This window comes from Tamandua tetradactyla, chromosome X (genome assembly GCF_023851605.1).
Source record: "Tamandua tetradactyla isolate mTamTet1 chromosome X, mTamTet1.pri, whole genome shotgun sequence".
NCBI lineage: Eukaryota > Metazoa > Chordata > Mammalia > Pilosa > Myrmecophagidae > Tamandua > Tamandua tetradactyla.
Window position 1 is genome coordinate 166,118,381 of NC_135353.1, and position 24,836 is coordinate 166,143,216.

General features: G+C 43.8%; 1 protein-coding gene across 7 annotated transcripts in view; it reads right to left on the reverse strand.

Annotated features, from left to right (window-relative positions):
• The window catches only part of TBL1X (transducin beta like 1 X-linked), a 329,283-nt gene that overhangs the window by 6,984 nt on the left and 297,463 nt on the right, over positions 1-24,836 (reverse strand). For all 7 annotated transcript variants that reach the window (XM_077146494.1, XM_077146496.1, XM_077146501.1 and 4 more), the window contains 5 exons: positions 21,954-22,014; positions 11,873-11,994; positions 3,799-3,873; positions 3,323-3,450; positions 1,627-1,792 (listed from right to left, as the gene is read on the reverse strand). In XM_077146494.1, coding sequence (XP_077002609.1) covers positions 1,627-1,792; positions 3,323-3,450; positions 3,799-3,873; positions 11,873-11,994; positions 21,954-22,014 — 552 coding nt within the window. The remainder of the gene's footprint in view (positions 1-1,626; positions 1,793-3,322; positions 3,451-3,798; positions 3,874-11,872; positions 11,995-21,953; positions 22,015-24,836) is intronic.

The following is a 24,836-nucleotide window of genomic DNA, read 5'->3' on the forward strand; positions in this document are numbered from 1 at the left end:
TAACTTTAAAACAACCACTAAATGCATGATAAACTTTTAACCACAGACCATTAACTTCAGGCCACAAAACAGCATTCACTTTACAAACAGGACAGAAGGAAGTAGAGGGCTTTGACAAAGTCAAGGAAATCCTCCCTCCCAGATTAACAGGCTATAATGAGTAAAATCTGCAGTGCTAGCTCATGAGGGTTATCACAAAATCACAGACCTATCAGTCTGTGGAGGCTGGTATTCTGTGGGTGGAAAAAGGAGAGGAAGCAACAGAATTGTTTTTCTTTATATTTAGAAAAGGTATCCACTTCATTAAAGACTGAAATGGGCTTTAACATTTCTCAAAGATTGTTCTGACATATAAAAAAGGGGCGTGATAACTTCATGAGTTCTTGGCAATTGTATATAATTGATTATGGCACTATTTGATGATGTCACTTTAAAAAACAATCTGTGACTATTTCTAATGAGTGTTTCATGAACAGAGAGACTTTCATGTCATTCTTGGTGTGCATGCTTTCCAAAAGGCCGGTTCCACCCGTTTCTCTCCAAGGGGACATGGATCACATCTGTGGGAAATCTGTCATCTCAAAGGACTCCCCCACCCCCACCACTACTTGCAGGTCAAAAGGGTATGGACCAGAGAACGCAAATTCATCTGAAAGTCAACCGAGTCCAAGAGAATCAAGAAGGTGGATCAACATAACAGTAGGGAAAGAAGCCACATGGTCAGAGAAAATGGACTGCAGGCTATTTTTCAATGATTCCTATTATTCTACCCTCTATCTCTTCCCTCAGTTTGAGACTCAAGAGCTGATCACTCAATATGATACCTGACACAGCCCCTGTCCATTTCTACTCTTTATATTCAGAATCCTCTAATCCCCAGGCATTCTTAGGGATAACTACGGTGGCTACGGTTTCTCAAATCACTTCTCCTTTTAGTAAAATGACCATCCAGTATTGACATAAACTACGCCGCCCAAGCACAAAATGTTTCCATTTGAAAAATCTGAATGGCTTGTAAAAAGCAAATAAATACCTCAATTTGCTCCCTGGCAGAGCAACAGGAGGCATCGATGGAGCTGGAGGTGGTGTGGGCTGGAGGAAAAACAAAGGCTGCCCTCCCCGAGTCACAGGGTGCGCTGTAGAGAGCTCAGACAATGGAAAGACACCTGCTCCCCTGGCCCAGCTTGGCATCCAGGGCCCACATCCCTGGTGGTGAAAGAACTGTGGGATGCTTTCCCAAGTGACTGCTCAGGCCCAGGAAGAGGCTAAGGCAGGTGGGAGATTTCATGCCAGAGGTTCGGAGAACATAAAAAGAACAGTGGACCCTCCCAACAAGATCGTTTTCCAAGATGATGAGCTCAGATATCTAGCTATGAATCAAATGGCAAATAGTCCTTAAGAGACCAGAAACTACAGCCTTTCCCAGGAGTGGGGAGCCGCTCCCAGCACCCACTGGTGCAGAGAGGACCCCACATCTATGTGGCACAAACGGAAGCCAGCATTTGGGTCTGCCTGAGCCAACCAGCTGAGCACACCAAGGATGAGGTTTTGAGCCTGGATCCCTGAAAGCATGGCCATTTGTGTGTTCCTTTCAGAAAGCTCTCCTCCATAGGGCTCAGGGATTACCTGAGTATTCCAGATATGGACACACTTGTCAAAGGAACCGCTGGCCAAATATTTTCCGTCAGGGCTAAAAGCTACACTGTAGACAGGTTCCTGGTGTTTCGTTAGTGTGTGGATGCAAACACCTCGCTCGACGTCCCAAAGCCGAACCGTAGAATCAAATGAAGCACTAAGGAAACAGAAGAGAAAACACAACCACTAAAAACATGCAATTTTGTTTCTAGTTCCCTATGATGGTGAACAGATCTCATGAGGTGTGTCATTTCCCTAGCTTTTTGGTTTGGAGAGACAATAAATGGATGTGAGCATTTTCTCTTCTAGAAGGTGCGACTCAGATGTATTCAAAACAAAGCCTTGAGTTATAAAACACGCCCTTTCTTTCCTTTGATAGTTATTTGGAAAAAAATTGATATCCACATTCATTTTTTTCTCCAGGTTCTACAGATAGGAATAATAAATACTTTCTTAGAATATTTACCTAATTGGCTAAAATGCTTCTACAATTAGAAACATGAAATCTACCGCCACCAGTTATGTGAATGCAGATAATCATACCTGGAGAAACAGCAAAATGGGTGGTTGATAATTTTAATCCAATATAAATTAAAATATAATTCCTGCCAAATGTGCAATACAACCATATTGTTGAGTTGCACATTTTAGTTACTGCAAATTTAAAAGAGAAGTACATGTCACAAAACTGTCACCTGGCATTCTGTCTCAGTAGGGACTTACTATGAACTAGAATGTCCCTTTTATATTTGCTGGCTACAAGGATAATTTTATGTTCATAATGGTGCTCCATGATGCAAAAGCACCTCCTGGGTCATCAGAAATGATTACAGTATATTCTCTATCATAGAGACTTAAGTGAATTTTTATGGCAATTACTTGAAATAAGAGAATTATGGCCTTCACGTTGGTCTGGTTCAACATTTTCCTTGATGCAGGAAACCCTTCTGGTCTTCGACTGAGCACTTTTCTTGGCATGAGCAGGCACTGGGAATTGAACCTGGGTCTCCGGCATGGTAAGCCAGAACTCTGCCTGCTGAGCCACCGTGGCCCGTCCTGACTGAGCACTTTTGATAACAAGAGTCCTTGCTGTTGGCCAGGCCACCCACTCCTCTGCTCATTTGCAGAGGTGCTGGGCTCTTCCTTATTTACAGGAGAAATTTATCAAAATACCACTTCTCCACACAGTCCTGTTTTCTGGAGTTACCCAGAATAAAATCACTGCTGACTCCTGGTAACAAGACACCCTCCCAAGGGCTCTCTTCAATCACACGTCCTCTGACCATGGTATCCAGAGCCCAGAGTATCCTGGTACTCAGACTTTTTCACTTGTTCTTCTAAATATTCCTACTATGACCTGGTACCAAGAATGGAACAGTACATTCCCTATGGGGTCCAACAAGCTTCAGACCATATACCTTCCACTAAGTGCATGGTTAACAACATGCTTACTTCAAATTAGCCATCTGCTGACCTCTATATACTGTGACCCCTTCAAAGTGTGACCTACCTTCCTTCATTTAGTTTGGAAGGACTTAGATGAATATGCAACACATGTAAACAAAACCTGACCCCCCACCCCCCTCCTTGTATGTGAATAAGGTCTACCAGCCACATTGCTGACCAAGCAACTACGAGGGTGGCTTGAGCGGGACCTGAGCTGGGGCCAGGGGTGGCCTGCCCTTACCTTGCTAGCATTATGTTGGAGTTTGGGTTGCTGGTGGCGGGCCCGGTGGGACTCCACTTGATGGTGTAGATCTCTTTGCTGTGAGCCTGAAGGTCGTGGACACATGTATCCTGCTTCATACTCCAGATCTAGGGAAGGCAAACCGGGGGCAAGGTGAAGACACACTGCCTCCCCAACATGGAAGGGGTGGCCATCACTCATTCCACACCTGTTCATTACATTTCCCGCCCTTAAAACTGGCAGTAGGGTCTCCACCCAGGAAGGCCTGGGCAGAGAGAGCAGGAAAATGCTATCTGGGGCTGGTGAGGAAGGTCGGAGGGAAGGCACAGACACACAGCAGGCTCTCTGACTGGTAAAAAGGAGTTAATTAGTTGGAAGCTAAATAATCTAGCTGTTAGGTAAAAAAAAATTAGAGGAAGCAATGTGCATAATAGGTTGTCTAGGACTAAATAACCTATGCTTTCGGATGATTTTACCTTTAATGTCATGTCATCAGAACAGGATGCTAGCAGCATTCCAGAAGGATCCCATTTGATTGCATTGACCTCGTTCTGAAAGAACAAAAGCGTTTGAAAAAAATGAAAGCCTTTGAGTTGCTAACACAGATCACCAGCAGGGGTCAGTAGTAGCTTTGTCATCCCTACCAACAGCCCGTCTTCATTCACCCCGGGTATCAAAGAACACTACACAAGAAGCGGTGTGTGCGTGTGTGTATTTATATGTATGTACATTTTAAACCAATTTTAACATTCTGCTGCATTTGCCACATCATTCCATCCCTCCCCCCTTCCCTCCAGTCCTCCATTTTCTGAACACTAGTAGATATTATGCTTCTTGAAGACTTAATACTGCCAAGTACATTTCTTAAGAACAAGGACATTCTCTTACATAATCACTTAAAGTGGAGGTATCAAGTCCAAGAAATTTAACATTGATAGAAAGCTTACACTCTATACTCCAATTTTTCATGTCCCAATAATGTCCTTTTGAGCCTTTTCTCCTCCCTTACTGCTTCCTGTCCAGGATCATGTATTGTATTTAACCGAGCTGCCATTTTTAAAGTTTTTAATTGTGGGAAGATGTACACAACACAAACTTTCCCATGTCAGCCACTCCCAAGCCGAGCATTCAATATTAATCACGTGAACCACACTGACGATGCAGTGCCCTCACCCCACCACACCTCCCCAAACAGAAACCCTGCACCCATTGTGCAGTCATGCCCATCCCCCCTGCCCCTACCCCCCTATACCCTACTTTCTGTCTTTGTGAGCTTGCGTAATTCTCAAATATTTTCTTTGCAGTTACTATGGGGCTTACGTTTAACACCTAAATCTGTAACAATCTCGCTGGCTTTGATACCAATTTAACTTCGCAGTATACACAAGCCATGTTCCCACACCCCTGCACCCACCTTTACATAGTGTGCCTAATTACACATTTACACATTTTGAGTCCAGAACCACTGCTATCTCATTACAATGTATGCATTTGTCTTTTAGACCCTGTAGGAAGTCAAGTGGAGTTACAAACCAAAAGCACAAGAGTGCTGGCACATATACTTAACCATGGCTTTACCTCACTGGAAAGGTTTAGCTCCCCAGGCGGCTTCCAAGTATTGTGTTGTGAATCCTTCCAACCTTCAGAAGGATTCTCTTCGGCATCTCCTATGGAACCAGTCTGGTGGCGATAAACTCCCTCATCTTTTTAAAATCTGGGAATGTAGTAATACCTCCCTTCAGTTTTGAAGAACAGTTTTGCCAGTTACAGAGCACGTGGATCGCCAGTTTTTGCTTTGGGCACTTTAAATATGTCATCCCACTGCCATCCTGCCTCCATAGCTCCCAGCCAGGAATAAGCACTCAGTCTTATAAGGCTCCTTTGTATAGGACACGTTGCTTCACTCTCACAACTTTCAGATTTCTCTTTTCACCTTGAGCATGCAACAGCTTGACTATTATGCCAGAGTGGGGTCCTATTTGGCTTTATCCTTTTGGGAGCTCCTGAGTGTCTTGGATGTGTACACTTGGATCTTTTTGTTAAATTTGGGAAGTTGTCAGCCATTATTTCTTCAAATATTCTCTTTACCCCTTTCCTTTCTTGGGACTTCTACAACACTTGATGGGGTCCCACAGGTACCTTAAGCTCTGTTCACTTTCCTTCATTCTTCTTTCTGCTGTTCAGACTGGATGATTTCAAACGCCTTGTCTTCAAGTTCACTGATTCTTCTGGAAGCTCCACTCTGCTGCTGAATCCCTCTAGGGCAATTTTCATTTATGTTACTGTGGTCCTCAGCTCTGTTTGTTTCCTTTTCATAATATCCACTACATCAATATTCTCTGTGTTCATCTACTGTTTTCCTGATTTTCTTAGTTCCTTTTCCCTTTTTTTCCCTATCGCTCCCTGAGCATATTTAGGACCATGTTTTTAAGTCTGTCTGGTATACCCCAGGTTTGGTCCACCTCACTGGTATTTTCTAAAGGTTTAATTTTCTCCTTTGCCTGGACCATTACTTCCTGTTTCTTTGTATGTTTAATATTTTGCTGAAATCTGCACATTTTGATATTATAATGTGTTATCACTGGAATTTAGACTTTAAAATGTTCCCGAGCTTTGTATACAGCTAGCATTAGAACACATTTTCCCTTGGATGTCAGAGCTAACCAAAAAAAAAAAAAAAAAAAAACTTTCCCAGACTGCCCCAATCTTTGCAGACTGACCTGTATAATGCTTTCCTGTGGGGCTTAGCCCTACAATGAGTTAAAGTAACTTCAAGCCAAAGCATTTGGGCTTCCTGTTGGACATACATGCAGTCCTAGGAATTCCCCCATTTCCACAGCTCTGGATGCCCCCCCTCCCCTAGGAAACAGTCTCACCGTGGCTCAGGCACTGCCCTGTGTCCTACAGGTAGCAGTCCCTTGCCCCAGGTAGCCACAATGCTGTTCTCCCACAGCATTCAGGAGGAGCGCCCTGTGGGCTGTCTTCTACATGCAGGGCAAGCTCTGGGACTTCAAGCCCACAAAAAGCGGCCTGGTTCAGTCCCTCAGGCCACCGCCGGGCAGAATGGCCCCAGTACACATACGCATCGCACAGCTGTGCGTGCGACGGGCTCTCTGCTCACTTGGGAACTGGGACCCGCACCAGCCTGTGTGGGGGGGGGGACTTTTCCTGATCCAGTGCTTACCCTGTACTGTAGTCCTTTAACTGTTTTCTGGAGTGTTGAGATGTATTTTATTCTCCCAGTTCTTGCTGATTATACAAACTTCTGTCAGGGACCCAGTCTTGAAACTTCTCACTCTGCACCTTGATCCTGTCTGTTTTTGTTTATCTTACTTAGCATTTCTCATTTATGAAAAAGCACACTCCTGTGCATATGTAACAAGCTACTCTGTCATCTTTCTTTAAAAATTAAAGAAATCACAACTGAGAAGGAAGGAAAGAGAATTTTTACATGTGATAAACAGGATAAATAAAATGCGTAAAGAACCAGCTATTTCAAAACTGTACTTAGAAAACGCATTGTCAATACAGCAGTCACTTTCTGTCCAAATGTGTGTGAGGTTTTTCTGTCTTGGTGGTGGCAGGCAAATGTGTTACATTAGATGGCCCATAAAGTTACCATTTTTCCATGTCAAAATAGTCTAACAGTAATTGCATGCACTTCAACCAAGCAGAACACATACTTATCATCATATTAAATAACAAGATACAGCAGCAGGGCTACTAAATGATGTGATTCCAGAGAACTGATGAACATGATATTTCAAGGTGTCTGTGATAACTGCCATTTTATATGAGAAGGGCTGTGATTTCCCTTGGTGACAGTTACAGGTACTACTGATACTTCTATGGCTTGTTGCTTCCATCCCTGATTTCCATGGACAGGCAACATCTGCTGGGAGCTCACTATGGATGCAAACTCACAGGCTGCACCCATCCCAAATGGGCTGTGCCCTTAGTATCCCCTCACAGGCACACAGCTCCCAGCCCCTCTCCACCTCTATGGAGAATTCATTTTTCAGTTTGCAAAAATTGGGTAAATGAAAAGATATCTCACATTTAAAAAAAAATTAATGAGTAAACTCACATTTTCCTCTTTACTGGCCATTTCTATTTCTTTTATGAATCACCTGTTCAGGGGTTTTGTTCATGTGTCTGTGGAAGTGTATGTCTCTATCTGGTGACCTCTTTATGTATTGGGAGTGTTAATCCATCTCTCTCCTGTGGTCAATGGTTGATAATATTTACCAGCTTGTCATGTATTTGTTTTATAGATTGTTTTGATAAATTGATAAACAGATATTCCAGAATCAATCTTTGTGATTTTTTCTTTAATTTAGGAAGATCTTTCCCCTGATCAGTTGACAATAAACATACTCGTTCCTGACCTTTGGCTTATTTTTTTTTTTTTTTTGCTTCATCTCTATTTTTAAGTTTTTTATTCTATTGTGAAATACAGCATATTTACCAAAAAAAGCAATAAATTTCCAAGGACATTTTAAAAAGTAGCTCTAGAGAAGCTGGCCCCTCTGCATTTCAGGACTTATCTGGTCCTGAGACCCAGCTGGAGGTTGTAGGTTTTGGAAAGTTACTCTAGTGCAAGGAAACTTTGTAGAATCTTATATTATGCCCTAGGTATTACCTGCTGACTTTAAACTCCTTATTCTTTACTTGGGAGTGTGGTAAACAAGGAGGTCTGCGTATTTTCTCTTCAGTAAACAAATGGCATGGATATTAATTATGCTGAAGGATATGAAGAAAGAGAAAAGCCAGCCCTGGCTACCTGCAAGTAGCTAAGAACTTTCAGCCAGGTCTGGGCGCTTCTCTAGCCAGCTGACAAGGCGTCAGTGTTTCCTTGTTGGACAGAAACGATTTTACACAACACCCCCAACAGACAGGGGGCTACTCTGTAAATGGATAAAGTGAGGAAAAAAACAGGAGTACTCTGTGTTCTTGTCTGAGCACAGACAAAAACAAGATCACTGTGAAAACTACAAAATTACCAAATGTCTCCCTCTAGTGGCACTGTGAGTGACCGCTGCTTCTTTATCAATTATAGGAAGGAAGAAAACAAAAGCTTGTTTGCAGCTACGTGGCAGGAGGGGATGGTCTGAATGAGAGGAGGAGAGAATTTAGAGCAGCAAAATAAAGAGAAGGTCAGACAGTTTACAGCCACAGAGAGATGCTAAGAGGAGAATGAGCACCTAGGCTCCACAAGCACCTTCTTTCAGAAGCTGGGAAAGTGGGTACAAAGGGAAAAAGCAAGCTGCCTAGGACAAGGGAATGGCTACCAGTTAAATGAGAGGCAAGATGGCAAATTCCTAGGAGCAGCGCCCCTGCCCTCCTGCTTTCATTCGGGAACCAGAACTCACAGCATTTATGGACATTCCTGGTGGTGAGAAAGGTCCAGCTGTGACTCCACCCCTGACATGCTCTGCGTCCACTGAAGGAGATGAACAAAGAAACACGCGACCCCTGCAGGCCTGAGCACGGCTGAGCCTGTGGTGCACACATGGGCAGCAGAACCGCAGACGGGGTCATTAATTCTGCCCAGAGGGTCCGAAGGAGGCCACGGAGAAAAGGTCATTGGGATGGAATCTTCAATGGCGGGAAGGATTTTGTAAGAGATCAAGAGAGTCTGAGGTGGGGAGCACTACAGGCAGAGGCGAGAGAGGGAACAAAAGGGCTCAAAACTCAAGAACAGAAGGTCTTCTGGAAAAAGGCACCTAAGAGCCTGGGATGCCATGCTAACAAATCAGGTGACAGGTTAGCTGCTGCTCCACGTGTTCCCCAGCATGGAATCTGCTTCCCCCACATCTTGTCACTGTGAAGTGTTTATCACTGATTTTCAGGGTTTGTCAACCAGATACCTAGTTGCACAGGTGTGATTCTCTTTGTATTTATCCTGTTTAACTGAGCTTCTTGGATGGAAAGTTGATTTTTACAACCAAATTTGGCAAAATTTGGCCCATTATTGCTTCAAATAATTTTTCCGTTTCATTCTCTTTTCTCTCTCTCCGACGCTCCAATTACAGATGTTACAGCACCTGATATTTTGTTCTGTGGGTCACTGTGGGGGACTGAATCATGTTTCCCACAAAAAACATGCTCAGATTCCACCCTTGTTCCCATGGGGTGAACCCACTTGTAAATAGACTTCTGAAGATACTGTTAAGGTGTGCCCAAACTGAATGAGACGAGGTCTTCAACTACATGGTTGAAGTCCTTAGAAGCACAGGAAATGGGACACAGAAAGGAAGCTATAAGGAGCAGCCAGAAGCTGAAGTCAACTGAACACAGAAGAGAAGGGGGAAGATGCTGCTATATGCATTGCCACATGACAAAAAAGTCAAGGACCAAGGATGCCCGGCAGCCAGCCCCAGAATGCCACAGTCCTCGGGGAGAAAGCACTGTCTTGCTGATGGCTCAATTTTGGACTTCGCCGATATCAAAATGGGGAGCCAATAAATTCCCATTGGTTTAAGACAACCCATTGTATGGTATTTGTTTCAGCAACTAGGAAGCTATAAAACATTTTTTAAGGTTCTGTGTTCATTTTTCAATCTTTTATCTATTCTTTGGAAGGGCCAAGTTTTATCAACTACTTTCAGGTTCATCAACCTTACTCCTGGGTTTTTTTTTACTCCTGTGATCTTCAACCTGCTCTTAAGCCAAGTCATGAAACCTTCTATTTCAGACATCACACTTCCGGTTCTCAAATTCCCACGAAATACACAGATATACAGGTATAACTTGTTCTGCTCAACTTCACAGAGATTGCTTTTTTACAAATGAATGGTTTGTGGCAACTTTGCATTGAACAAGTCTACTGATGCCCTTTTTCCAACAGCATGTGTTCACATCATGTCTGTGTCATGTTTTGGTAATTCTCAAAATACTTTAAACTTTTTCATCATTATTATACCTGTATATAATTATACCTGTAAACCCAAATACAAAATCTGTGTGGCTCACTTCATTGCAGCAGTCTGGAACTAAACCCTCAATATCTCTGAGGTGATCCTATAATTCTCCTTTCTCTGCCTGTGATTCTCTATCTTTATGCTATTATGACGATATTTTTCATGTCTGAGCACATTTTTATATTAGCTACTTTAAAGTCTTTGCTGCAAATTCCAACATCTGAGTCATCTCAAGGTCAGCTTTCTTATTTTTTTTTCTCTTGAGAAACTATAGGTCACCTTTCTGGTTTCCTCACATGTCAAGTAATTTTATATATATGCTGGACATTGCATAGTTGACATTGGGGGTGTCTGAGTCGTGTCTTTTTTATTTCTTCTTCCCACCGCATTTTAAGAGTGTTGAGATTTGTTCTAGCAGACAATCAAATCACTGCTTGCCTCCTAGTAATCCTGTCAGGCTTGGTTTTATTCTTTGCTAGGGCGGCTCTATTTTGGTTTGTCCTTGTGGCCCTTACTCCTAAGGTGTGGTGGTCTCACCACTATGGACTGGCTGGAATTCCAATGCCTCCCAGCATGGCACAGACTTTAGTGTCCTCTTCCCACCTCTCAGTTGTATAGCAGCCACTCTGCTAGGCCTCATGTGGGTGTGCTCTATGTAGCTCAAAAACTGACCAAGGATCCAAAAACAACTCCACACTGACTTCTAAGTGCCTTGTTCTCCAGAACTTCTCAGATGGTTCCTCTCCTGAATCTTGCACTGCAGGTTCCAGCTGTTTTAATAACCCTGAACTCCACTGCTTCTCCTTGGGTTCCATCCCAAAGGCAAGTGAAACTGGGCAAATGTAGACTCCCCTTGTGTTTCTCTTCTCTCAAGTATCACATCCTGCTGTGCCTGAAAAGAACTGCCTCATGCATTCTGTCCAACTTCATACTTGTTTTTAACAAGAAAGTCTGGTGCCAATTATTCCACTGGAGCTGAAAGTGTAAGTCCCAACAAAGGAGTCTGGATTTTATTCAGAGACAGAAATATTCAGTGTTTTTTTTTTCCTATTGAGACACATGACAGATGACTTTTACAACAAATACACTTCCACAGGTTACTCATATTTGGGGAGATATGCTATATATAAGGAAGGCAAACTTGACTTATGCAAACTCTGTCGGCTAAACCGTTACCTCCTCACTTCCCACTGATTTACTGGAGTGGGTTACAAGGAACCTTCACACAATCCTACCTTTTCATAAAAGTCACTGAAGGACAGACTGAAGGCAGGACTAGATAGAAGGACTCTGTGTAAACATTCATATACATTTGTATACATATACACGAAAGCAGGAAGTGGCATAATTTATATGCTATTTAAAAATACTCTTTGAAACAATAATGGAACAATCTGGGTGGCATAGCCCTTCTTCATTTGGTTTCTCAGCTTGAATTCCCATCATCACTGTCACTGACTACCCATCCTAACAGGTCAATCCAACCATCTACGTAGCTACACCAGCCCAAGATGTAAGGAGCTACAGAAGAATATTTCTGTAGGCATGATGCCTTTTAAAACTAACAGACCCCTCATCCCTATACCTTCTCATGAACTCAAGTCCAGGAATCAGAATTTCCACTTACCGTGTGTCCTTGGAAGGTTTTGACTGGGCGTTCGCAGCCGAGCCTGCACACATGAATGCACATGTCCGTGCTACAGGAGGCAAAGGTAGTGTTGTTCTGCCAGTCTACATCAAGAGCAGGGGCTGTGGAGCATGGAACATAGGGAGGACAGGGGCTCTGTGAGTTGTGCACAGAGTTGAGCTGAGTCACAACACTTATTAGCATGCTCAAGAAGCAACACATAAATGCATTCCAGGGATCAGAGAATACTTTGGACTGTATGTGTTAACTCTGGGGACATAATTAGACTTAAGGTTTGGGACTCATAAACACCTCCCCTGCCTCCTGGGCCTTTCTGAACTCCAGATGGCTTTGAGAGGATTGCTGCTCTGCTGAAAGCTGCAAGGATGGGGACCACTCTCTGGGTCTCAGAGAGCCTTGCCCTTCCCAACAAACTCCCAGGGATACTACTCGGCTTCCCTCTTTCCTCCTGATAATTCCCCTTCTTCTTCTTTTAGAGTTTTAATAGTCAACACTGCAGGAATTTCAGAAGCAATAAAAACAGGAACAATAAAAAGCGTAACTGATTTGTGGTTTATTTCTAGTCATGGTTCTTATTCTCTACCTTTGATTTCTTTTCTGGGATGTTGGCTGGAAATCTCGCAAACTTTACAATGTGGCAAAATGTCCCAGGGCCATAGTTAGAAATGTTGGCCCTGGTTCTGTCCTCAGACAGTCTGACTGTGCAGAGCTGTCACAATTTGTGACACAGGAATTCCTAAGTGGGCAGAAGTAAGGGTGTTAAAGTCAGAGCAACCATAGCCAGCCCCCTTCCTTGTCCTGCCACCCCATTACTATACACAGTTGGTCAGGTCACTGACCTCCTCGAGCCTCAGCTGCAAAATGGGGATGTTATAAGGAATCCTAAAACAAGGGTGAGAGGGAGGAAAGGTATCTCAGGTGATTAGTGAAGCGCTCTGGCTAATGATGTGGAAGTTATTAGTGTTACAACAACTGTGGGGTCCTATCTTCCTGTGTCTTTCTAGTCACTGTAACTTCTCACTTCTGTCCTCCTACAGACAGAAGCCTAAGGCTGGGAGCAACTAGTACATCTGTTCACATGCCTAACTGCTCACATGGCCACCTGGCACTTCACAAAGTCTCCAGGCCTTGGGGTGGGCCCAATTTACCAACCCCTGCTACACTGGAGACACATCCCTCTGAAAAATGTCCTAGTCATTCATACAGCAAGAACACTGGTGAACAGGAAGGGACAGAGTGGCCAGGAAAGGAAGAGGAAATGAAGACAAAATGGAGTTGTCAGAAGGCAGCTTCTTATGTGACTCTCCGGTTTTCTTCCTTGAAGTCATAGCAATTCCTACTTTTCATTAGGGATCATAAGGACTCGAGGAGGAGGAACTTCGGAACATAACTCTGTGTTCTTGGGACAGTATCTATTAAATGAGACAAGTTAGGAGACTGAAAAAGGCAGTACCAATTCACATGCAAGATGGAAATGACCATACGTTTCTTCACTGGTTTTTTATTTATTTATTTATTTATTTTTTGGCACGGGCAGGCACCGGGAATCAAACCTGGGTCTCTGGCATGGCAGGCGAGAACTCTGCCACTGAGCCACGATTGCACTACCCTCTTCACTGGATTTTGTACAAATTTAATGAGGCCACGCCTTTCAAGGAAAAGCTCAGTGCTTTCAGGGTGAGCCACCAGTTTTATGGCAATACTATTTCCACATTAATTACAGAGCTGAAATAGATTGTACTTTTCAATTTTTAGCAAAAAAAATTTGGACCAACTTTTTTTTTTTTTTAAAGACCCCAAAATAGCTCAGCTTCACTTATGAAGCCATATACCCACAATTTCGGCACAAGTTTGCCTACACTCTACATAAGCCAGGACCCACTGATCCATTTTCCTAAATAGTATTATTTGTCTTCTCAATTTTTCAAGGCATCATATGGTTTCCCCCTTCCTCTTACTGCTCAACTTTGGCCTGGACTCCAGTCAAGGTGTATGTGGAAATTTGGTCTTCCATGATTAGGTCCATGATGCTGCTGCGGCGACCTGCTGGCTGAGGCCCAGAGCAGGGCAACACACGTGGGTGCAGGGAAGGTCAGCCGCACAGCAGGGCTGCTTGGTCTGGCACCCGCAGGGGCAGGCCTGGTCCCCGGGCAGATCCTCAAGTGCAGGGTGCAGACATTGCCCCTCCCTCCTTGCCAGGTCTGGGTCTCCAAACAGGCTCCAGGCTGTGGCTGCAGATGCTTTGTGACATGCTATTACAGAGCAGCACAACTCTCATTTCACAGATAGAATGATAAAAGGACAAGCCGGCAACAGACACCTTGGTGACCATGGGTCCCTGCCTTTGGTTAATGATCGGCCAAGATGCCGACGATGTAAACTGGGCAGGACTCATACACCAGCTGGGACAAAAGTTAAATTTCCCTACCAATCCCCTGCCCAGCATGTATCACATTTGCTCAAAAATACATTAAAAAAGGATAGTGTGATATAGTGGAAGAAACCAGCCTAGGATCCACCTTCTTCCAATAAGCTAAGCTAAATGGGTGCCACTTGCTTAAAACACAAAGGGAGGGTTGGCAACTCTTTCTGTAAAGAGCCAGATAATGAATATTTTGGGCTTTGGGGATATATGCTTTCCATGGCAGCACCTCAATTCTACTGAAAGCAGTCACAGGATACCCAAACGAATGGGTGTGACTGCCTTCCAGTAAACCTTGTTTACAGACACTGGTTGTGCCCTACTTTGCTGGCCTCTGCTCTAGGAGGCTCAGTGTACCTACATCCATGTCCCCTGCAGCTTGCTTCCAGTGTGCTCTGAAGCCAGTTACCCAAGTCATGATGGCAAGTCAGCTCTACAACTAGGAGAATTCAACGTTCTCACCATATGCCAACAATCCTATCATTCCCTTCCTTTCTCATAGTCTTTAAATAAGGAATATAGCCCTCCAGATGCCCATCTTCCATTATTGGAAGGATCTCAAGGTGCTACTTCATTTCTGTGTGTGTGTGTGCATGTGTGTGTGCAATTGGCTGAGTCAGCAGTGGCTCTTTCACCAGATCAAAGGCCTTCTTTCTGCCACAACCCCAGCAGCATGCAGAACCACAGCCTATCCACGGTTCTTGGCACGTTTCCTAGATGTGCCCAGAGGAACAAAGGAACTAATCAACCCACTTGGAATGATGACTGAGGGCCAGAAGACAAAGTTTGCAGCTGTTTCTCCTTGATAACTTTGGAAGAGCTAAATAATGAATTCCAGGGTTGGCCTTGCCACTCTGGGCAGGCTATTAATAAACCCGAAAACAAAATAATCTGATGGGAGGCTCAGGGGACTGGGAGTAGCACCCAGCCATAGAAATGAGCATCCGCCGACCCTCTCCATCCAAAGAGGGTATGTCCTGTTGTCAGGTGCCTGCTATCAGGTGTCAGGGAAAACCCCTTTCCCATCACCATTCTGGCCCCCCAGCAACTGCCAGTCTGTCATCAGAGTCTTCCTGACAACAAACGTAGGGTTGATTTTGGCACTTATACCAAACAGTGGAAATCAGCCATGAATGAGGCCTTCATTCCTATATAAATGGAACCGTACAGTATAGGATCTTTGGAGATAAGCTTTTTTTACTCAATGTCCTTGAGATGCATCCAAGCTGTCACGTGTCTCAACAGTCTGTCCCTTTCCCTTGTGCATCATCATTCCATGGTTAGGCCTTCCGCTGCGGCCGCCTGAGGCAGCCCACACACAACCACCATGGGGAAACCCTAACCGGGCAGGTGACTCCTCAGATCAAGTGATTAACGACGAGCCTCCAGCTGCTACAGAAAGGTGCTTCTCAGAGCTCTTGCTATATGCATTTCACGTGGAAAAGCACACTTTTCTTTTCCATTTTTATATGGTCTCCAGCATGCTGCCTGAGACTGAAAAAGGGCAAATATTACCTGGAACTTCCTGACCAAGCGACAGGATATGAGTCAACCTTGTGGGCAGTAAAATTACAGGCGAGACATATTCTCGATACAAAAGAGGCATGGGCCTTGTAGTCTTCTTGGGCCAGGTGGGTGGAAAGCCGTTCTGTGGAACCCCAGGAATGCTTTGGATAATACTTACTTCTGAAAGACTTTATAAACACTCCTTTAATAAGAAAAGTATTAGAGGAACTTTCCTGATGTGTCCTTGGGCATATTGATCTCTGAAAGACCGGAGCCAGTGCTTTCTGCAAACATTCCTTCCACCAAAGTGGTTGGTACATTTGGCACCCTAGGCAGTGAACTTATCATTGGATCCTTCCACAGCAAGGATAGGGTAGTTTGGGACGACATGTCTAACACAATGGGAATCCATCAGGAATGAGGTTCTCATTCAATAACCACTTTGATTTGCATAGTCCAGGGTACAGATGCCTGGTTAGCAGGGAGACAGTAATAAGCACAGATAAGAAAATGCAGGCTGGGCTGCCAGGAGCTGGGGGGATGGAGATGGACTGCTTAATGGGGAAAGGGTTCCCTTTTGGGGTGATGAAAATGTTCTGGAACTAGGCAGTGGTGATGGCTGCACAAAGTGAATGTACTAAATGTCACTAATGGTAAATTTTGTTACATTTACTCTACCATGCACGCATGCATGCATGCATACAAAATAAAGTAAATTGGTAGCCAAGCTGCTTGCACTTGGAGCTGTGTCTATTTTTTGGTGGGGAAGGTACCCTATCTGTGATACTTTCAGCACCTCCTACATCATAGATGTTATTGTATTAAAAGAACAACCAATAACTCAATTCACTGGCAGCCCTAAGAAGTGTAGTCAATGATATGATACTATACATAGAAATACCTGAAGAATCTACAAGAAACCTATTAGAGATAATGAACAAATTCAGCAAAGTTGCAGGGCACAAGATTAATACATAAAAATCAGTGGTGCTTCTCTACATTGGCAAAGACCAAACCAAAAAGGAAATCAAGGAACAATTCCAATTACAACAACAACTAAAACATTGCCTTGGAATTTGGGTTTAACCTGGATGCAAAGAACTTGTATATGGATACAAATTGTTACAAAGAGAAATTAAAGAATACCTAAATAAATGGAAAGACACTCTATGATCATGGATAAAAGACTTATTATCATTAAGATGTCAATACTACCCAGACATCTTAACGTGGACAATTTAATGCCATCCCAATTAAACTTTCACATTCTTCTTTGCAGAAGTGGAAAAGCTAATCATTAAATTCATTTGGAAGGGCAAAAGACCTTGAAAGTTAAAAAATTTCGAAAAAGAAGAACAAAGTTGGAGGATTCATACTTTCTGATTTCAAAACTATGGAAATCAAAACATGCAGTACCGGCGTAAGGACAGATATGTAGACCAGGGAATCAAATTGAGAGCTCAGAAATAAACCCACACATGTACGACTAATTAATTTTTGACAATGGGGAGAGAATACTCTCTTCAATTAACGGTGCTGGGACACCTGGAGGTCAATATGCAAAAGAATGAAAGTAAAAGTAGATTCTCCCACACTAAATACCATATACAAAAGTTAACTCTAATGGAGCAATGATCTAAATATAAGAGCTAAAACTATAAAACGTTAAGAAGAAAACACAAGAAAGTATCTTTAGAACCAAAAGCCAAAGCAATACAATAAAAAATAAACTGGACTACATTAAAAGTTAAAAAATTTAGGCATCAAAAGACTATCCAAATAGTGAAAAGACAAAGTAAAGAATAGGAAAAAATATTTCGAAATTATGTATCTGATGAGTTTAAGATCCAGACTATATAAAGAACTCCAACATTTTAAAAAAATGGGCAAAGAATTTGGAGAGACATTTCTCCACAGAAGACACTACAAATGCCCAATAGGCACATGAAGATGCTCAATGTTATTAGCCATTAGGGAAATGCAAATCAAAACTGCAATGAGGGCAGGCAAAGGTGGCTCAGTGGCAGAGTTCTCGCCTGCCATGCTGGAGACCTGGGTTCGATTCCCAGTGCCTGCCCATGTAAAACAACAACAACAAAAAAGTGTGATGAGCTGTCACCTCACTCCTACCACAATGGCCATAAATAAAAAATAGAAAAGTGCAAAGGAGGAAGTGGAGAATCCGCAACACTCATACCCACTAGTGGGAAGGTTAAATAATGCAGCAGCTGTGGAAAACAGTTTGCAAGTTCCTCAAAAGGTTAAGCATATAAATGCCATTTGACTGGGCCATCCCACCTCTAGGTATATACACCAAAAACTGAAAGCAGGGACTCAAGATATCTGTACACCAATTTCATTGCAGCATTATGTTCACAAGATCCAAAAGATAGAGGCAACGCAAATGTCCATTAGCAGACAACTGGATAAACAAAATGTGGTTTATACAGACAACGAAATATCATGCAGCCTTAAAAAGGAATGACATTCTGATATATCCTATGAGATGGATGAACCATGAAAATGTCATGTTGAATGAAACAAGTCAGATACAAAGGGATAGGTATTGTACGATTCCACTTATGTGAAACAGCTAGAATATGCAAATTCATAAGGACAGAAAGTAGTGTCTAGGTTACCAGGAGTGGGAGAGGAGAGAGAGAGTTTCTGTTTGGAGTAATGGGAGAGTCTCTGGTAACCGACAGGGGTAAGGTAGCACAATATGCTGAGTGTGAGCATTCCCACTGAATGGTATGCTTGGGGATGGCTGAGATAGGAAAGTCTGTTGTGTATATGTTTTTTCTTATTTTCTTTTTTTTGCATGGGCAGGCACCAGGAATCAAACCCAGGTCTTCAGCATGGCAGGCGAGAACTCTGCCACTGAGCCACTGTGGCCTGCCCAGGTGTATATATGTTTCTACAAATAAAACAAAAACAGAAGACTAAAGAGACAATGACAACTACATGCAATACATGAATTGGATGGGATCAAATATCGGAGAAAATGCCCAAAAGAACACTGGGATGTATGAAAACACTGAAATACAGACTGCAAGCTTCCTATCAATATTAAGCTTCATGACCTTGATAACTGTACTTAAGGTGACTCCGTAACGTGAATATCCTTGTTCACAGGAAATGTCCATGGCAGTATTAAGTATTGAAGGAACATGATACATACAGCCTATTTTTAAATGCTTAGAAAATGGGTGAATGGATACATAAAATGATAAGTAAATATGGCTGCTAGATCTGCTGGGGGGGGCAGGTATGTTGGAATTCTCTGTATGGGCATGTATTGTTTTTGTAACTTTTGCAACTGACTGTTGTCTGAGGTTACTTCAAAATAAAAAGCCAAAAAACATGTTCACTTGGTATGGGCCCCAAGCTCTGCAGGGCAGGCCAGGGAAGGCAGATAGGGCCTCTCCAAAGCAGCAGGACATAAAGGGCAGCCTGCCCAGTCTCCTCCCTCTGTGACCTGCCTGCATCTGGAGCACAGCCTACAGCAGACCATGGAGAATACCGGGCTCGTGTCCAGGCGTTGGACAATGCCCCTCCACCACGGGATCTGCTGCTCGTAAAGCCTGCTTCCTGTATGACCCGTCTCCACACCAGGAGCCCTTCCTGGGCACCGAGGCGGATGGTGCTATCTCAGGCAGTTCTTGGGATTAGCCCTCTCGTTCAGCACTCCCCATCAGCTTTGCCAAAACTTCAACCTGCATCGGGATCTGCGACTTTTCCACCCAGCCCTCCTTCCTTCCTGCTCTCTTCCTCTGGGGTGGGCCTGGATCTTGGTCTGAGCGGTCCCTGCCTCCTCTAGCCGAGGGACTTCCTGCTCTGTCTGAAGCACATGTGGAGGAACGGCCCAAGTGAGAGTCACTGGACATAAACCAGCAATCGGTGAGAGGGCATCTTTCTCTTGGGCAGAGGTTCTCAAACAGGGACCCCTGCCCCCACACAGGGGACATCTGGCTGTGTTTGGAGCCATTTTTGGTTGTCACATCAGGTAGGGAGGGAGCTACTGGTGCTGAGCAGACACAGGCCACAGCTCCTGCCATGTACGCCACAACCGGGTCGGCCCCGCAACAGTGTGCTCCTGCCTCTGCTGCAGAGCTGGAGTGCTGGGCGCAGACACCCTGCTTTAAACCTACCAGGCTATCACGAGGCAGGTACGCTGACTACTCCGCCTTATCAAGGTTGGAAACCAAGGTACCACCTGGCAAGTCAAAGTAACTTGCCTAAGCTGAGTGACCAGTAAAAAACCAGAGCGCTCTGAGCCAGCCCACAGCTCCCAGAAGCGAGGACCGTTCACTGGAGCACAACTTGTGCCACTCTGCCTCAAAATCATGCCTAACACTTTTAGCTCCCTTTATTTTTCTGAAGAGTCAATATTTTCTTTGTAGTCAGATATGAATGCATAAAAATATTATGTATTTTTAAATTATTTTACGTTTCCTCGACCCGAGTTTCTACATCATAGGCAGTCTCTGGGAAGACCCAGAAACAAGGATTTAAGGGCAAGGAATAAAGGTGAGGAGAAGCAGGACAGTGCATTTCAATTTGGACAGACTTCAGCTCCAGGAGTCATTTGGCAATGTCTGGGACATTCCTGATTGTCATACTGGGGGAGGTGCTCCTGGCACCCACCGGGTGGAAGGCAGGGGTGTTGCTGACCATCCTGCAGCACACAGGACAGACCACATAGCGAGGAAGGACCCAGGCCTAAAGTCAATAGAGTTGTGCTATAACCCCTGGGCCCGGAGGAGAGCAAACTGGACAAGAGGTGAGGGGCGGGCCAGTGGGGGCCTACAAGGCTATTTCCCTAGGGGCCTGGGCAGCCAAGAGAGCAGAGGAGAGGTCAGTTTCATCCCAGGCGCCGTGAGGGCCGTGAGGGGCCACATGGGCAGAGGCGGCCAGGCAGCCCGGAGAAGGCCTTGTGAGTGTGGAGTGTGAGGATGCAGGGACCGCCACGCTCCCAGCCACTTCACGAGCCACCAATGAAGGTGCCCAGTCAGTGTCTCCAGGACACCTGACACTGGTTACCTATGCTATAGCAAACTTCACTCCTCCTTTAGGGATATCCTCAAAATGGCACAGGTATTTCCTGCTAAGGGAGGCCAAATCTACCACGTTTTGTAGATTTTAGTCCAGTCTCTCCTAATTCTGAGAGTGGCCATTTGTCTTCGATTTAAGAGGCAATAATCTAACAATGGTTTCCTGAAAGAGTAAGAAAATGGAGTTGGTAAAGAAAATGAAGGATAAGGTAGAAATCTGGAAAATTTGGATCTCCAGATATCTGTGGTCCCATGTGGCTAGATGGGGTATGGTTAGGTGCTGAGCAGAAAAGAGTTACTTGCAGCAGGCCTGGGACAGCGGCCTTTGAGAAAGGCCAGTGTGCAAAGCTGGCCCTCAGCTGGCATTTGGGAGCTTGGATTTTGCAATGGTTCCCACCGTTCTGTGCTGACGGTGACTCACACTGACTAAACTGCACTAAGATGTGGTTTATGCTGAACCCCAGCTTTCCTTCTTCTGACAGTCTGGAATTTTGGTATGTGTCAGGCAGAGAATGCCTATGTCACCAGCTTCCCATTAAAATGCTGGGTGCTGAGTCTCCATGAGCTTCCCTGGAGGACATTTCACATGCACTGTCACAACAGGTGGATGAAGGAATTAAGCACGTGGGTGTGACTCCATCAGGGAAGGAGAGGACTGTGGAAGCTTGAGGTTGGTCTCTTCCAGACTTCACCCCAGGACCTCCTCCCTCTGCTGATCTTCCTTTACTTCCTTTCACTCTAAGAACTCTCAGCCATGAGTATGACCACCTGTTGCACCCTGGGAGCCTCACTGGAACCCAGGGATCGTCTTGGGGACCCCCAACAGAGCAGACCTCTTGGAACACCACAATAAAGCACCCAAACCAATGCTGTGGTTGGCACGCCATTCCATTTGCAAACTTTTAAGGAGGGGGGTGTTACAGGGGTTTGTATCTGACAAACCTTTACAGGTTTGTGAAATGGTGTCCTTACCAGTTGGACCCCACGGGCTCTGTCCTCTGAGTCTTCATGGTTACTCAAGGGAAAGGTCATGGGGCTCTGAATTAGTATTTGTGGGTTATAAAAAACTGATACTCACCTGAATGAAAAGGAAACTGTTGCTTGGCTTCTCCTGTGTGGGCATCCCAAATTATTGTTGTCTGTGCTCCGGAAAAAAAGACAAAGTTAGTAACTATCCTTCTTGCAAGGATTTCTCTACAAAAATAAGTCGTATAAAAGGTAGTGAGTCCTTCTTCCTTTTACAGCAGCGCTAACCAAGGACTGAATGTGAGCTGTGCAAATCATTTAAAATTCTATAGGAACCACATTACAAAAAAGAAATAGGTAAAATTAGTTTTGACATATTTTATTTTACTCTAATATATATAAAGTATTTTTGTCTCAATGTGCAATCAATGTAAAAATATTGAGATAACTGACGTTCTTTTCCTTTTTTCATCTTGTGTCTCTGAGATCCAGCGTGTTTCATGTGAAAATTGGGATGGACTGCTTTCCCAGCTGATCCTGGGCAAACCACCAAAATTGGTGGGAGTTTTCCCCTTTACCTAATTGTTGAAAAGTACTGAAAAAATCTGTAACAGATTTTCTAAAACGTCCTTTATGGCACTTTCCCAAATGAAGACATACAGAAACTGGTGTTTCCGACAACTCCCTTCATTCTCCTTCCATGGGACTGCAGGGGCCAGACAGTACTGAGTGATCGGATGACATGGGGTGGGGGTGGCAGAGCTGGCAGGAGGGGCACCTACTTATCAATCTGCCCAGGAGTGAAACAAGTGACCTCTGCCGCCACGCAACTTCAGCAACAGTCCTGGTTTCCTGGGAAAGGCAGTGAACGTAGGAGGGTTCTCAGGGGAGCAGCCAGAGGGAGGACCCAGCCCAGACTGCTATGAACTCTTCATGTGCTGGAATTTTCAATGTAATTAGATCCTTTGCTCCTCCCACTCAATGACACTTCAAAACACTTCGCTTTCACAAGAACTGGGCTTACGTTCTACTGACTGCAGAAATTTTTCCAAGGAAACACTCAGAGAAGTCAGTATCCTTAAGACTTAGCTCATCTAAGTCTGGGGTCAGCTCTACCAATAAACAATCATTTCGTTGTTTGGTGGGGTAATTGTTTGGTGGGGGTAACTTTTTCTTCAATTCTGCAACCCACAAACAAACCTGTCACCGCAGAGAATATTTAACTATTTGTATTTGATACATATGTATTACATGTTTATAAATTTTCACAATTCTATGATAGCTTTTTTTTTTTTGGCATGGGCAGGCACTGGGAATCAAACCCAGGTCTATAGCATGGCAGGTGAGAATTCTGCCACTGACCCACCACTGCACCACATTCTATGATACAGTTTTTATAAACACTTCAGTAATTGCATCATTTAGTCAATGTTTATGTCAAAAATAGGATGGACAAGAAAATATTAATTACACAAAAGATTTTGAGAACTTAAACTATCCTTTAGCCACTGTGGGTTAAGCATATATCAATACAAGCATCCCTATAAATTATATTTTTTCTCTTAGCATTGCTTTCGAGAATGTTACTATTATTTCTTCAAGGTTAAGTGATAATAGTTGAGAATATATGACCCGATATAATTCCTAATGTGCATTTTCACCCTTCATGCAGGTTATCACCTGATAAGAGCTGAAGCCTGTAATCAAGTAAAAAACAAAAACAAACCTTCCACGCAGGAAGGAGATGGGCACACAAAGCACTATTTAGAACTCTATGGAAGTCTTGATGATGTGACACTTGAATTCTAACTTCAGCCCCATTCTGTATTAGATAATGTGTGTCCTTAGGTAAGTAAGCCTCTCTGGGACTCCCCATTTGTCTTCTGCAAAAGAGGGAATCAATCACCTCAGTACCTGCTTCCTATCTGGGAGCATGAATGGGTTAATGCAGATAGTGGGAATGTCTTCTTGGACTATGTTAAAAACTCACCCAGCAATTACTGATGACGTGCCTTGTGCATGACAAAAGTCCTGGGTATGTGTATTATTTGAGTTTAACATCTTGGAAAAGATTTGATTATAGTTAGAATAGACTGTTTAAGGTGTTAACCTACCAGAGCAGGCCAGCTTTTATTTGTATTACACATTAGGGCTGTCAAGTTTGAACAAAGGACTCTTGGCTCCAAAGAGAGAGAGCTAAAGGATGAATAAATCACTGACCTGGAGGTTTACATCCCAGTGCCAGGGTCAGCAAACATATCCTGTAAATGGCTGGATAAAAAATACCTTAGGCTTTGTGGGCCAATCTCTACAGCAACTACTCCATTCCTCCCTCATAGCATAACAGCAGTCACAGAGAACAGTAAATGAATGGGCATAGCTGTGTGCCAATTAAACTTTATTTATAAAAACAAGTGATAGGCCAGATGTGCATGACAGCAACCTCAGGCCCTCCCCAAACAGATATGAGCATTACTGATGGTTAACTATAAAAGTCTATTTTCACTTCCCCAAGATTTGATGTTGTTTTAGAGTTCAAGCCTACTATTTTACACTGATGTTTAGAACCTGAATGAAAAGAAAGCAGTAATCTAAAAAGGCTTTCAAATTATTCAGAAATCATTATGAAAATGTAAAGCTTTCTGGAACCTGAAACAACATAGAGTACTCAGAAATGACTTTTGGTTACAGAGACATACACTGATATGAAAGCACACAGTTTCTTTCACTTCTTGTTAACATTTCTTTTCCAAAGCAATGACTTGGGACTCCTACCAAGTTTTATGAATTTCATGATATACCGATTAATTCCAGGTCTTCAGGAGTACGATTCTGAGTTTGTCACTTTTCAACTGAGATTACTGAAAGTCAGAAAAGGTGGGACTTGCCAGAGTGGTGAGAACCAGAGCGGGGATGAAGCCCAGACCTCCCGACCTTTCCCCATGCTACTTCCCCCAGTGACGGCGTTGGGGGCGGGGGGGGGGGGGGGCAGGGG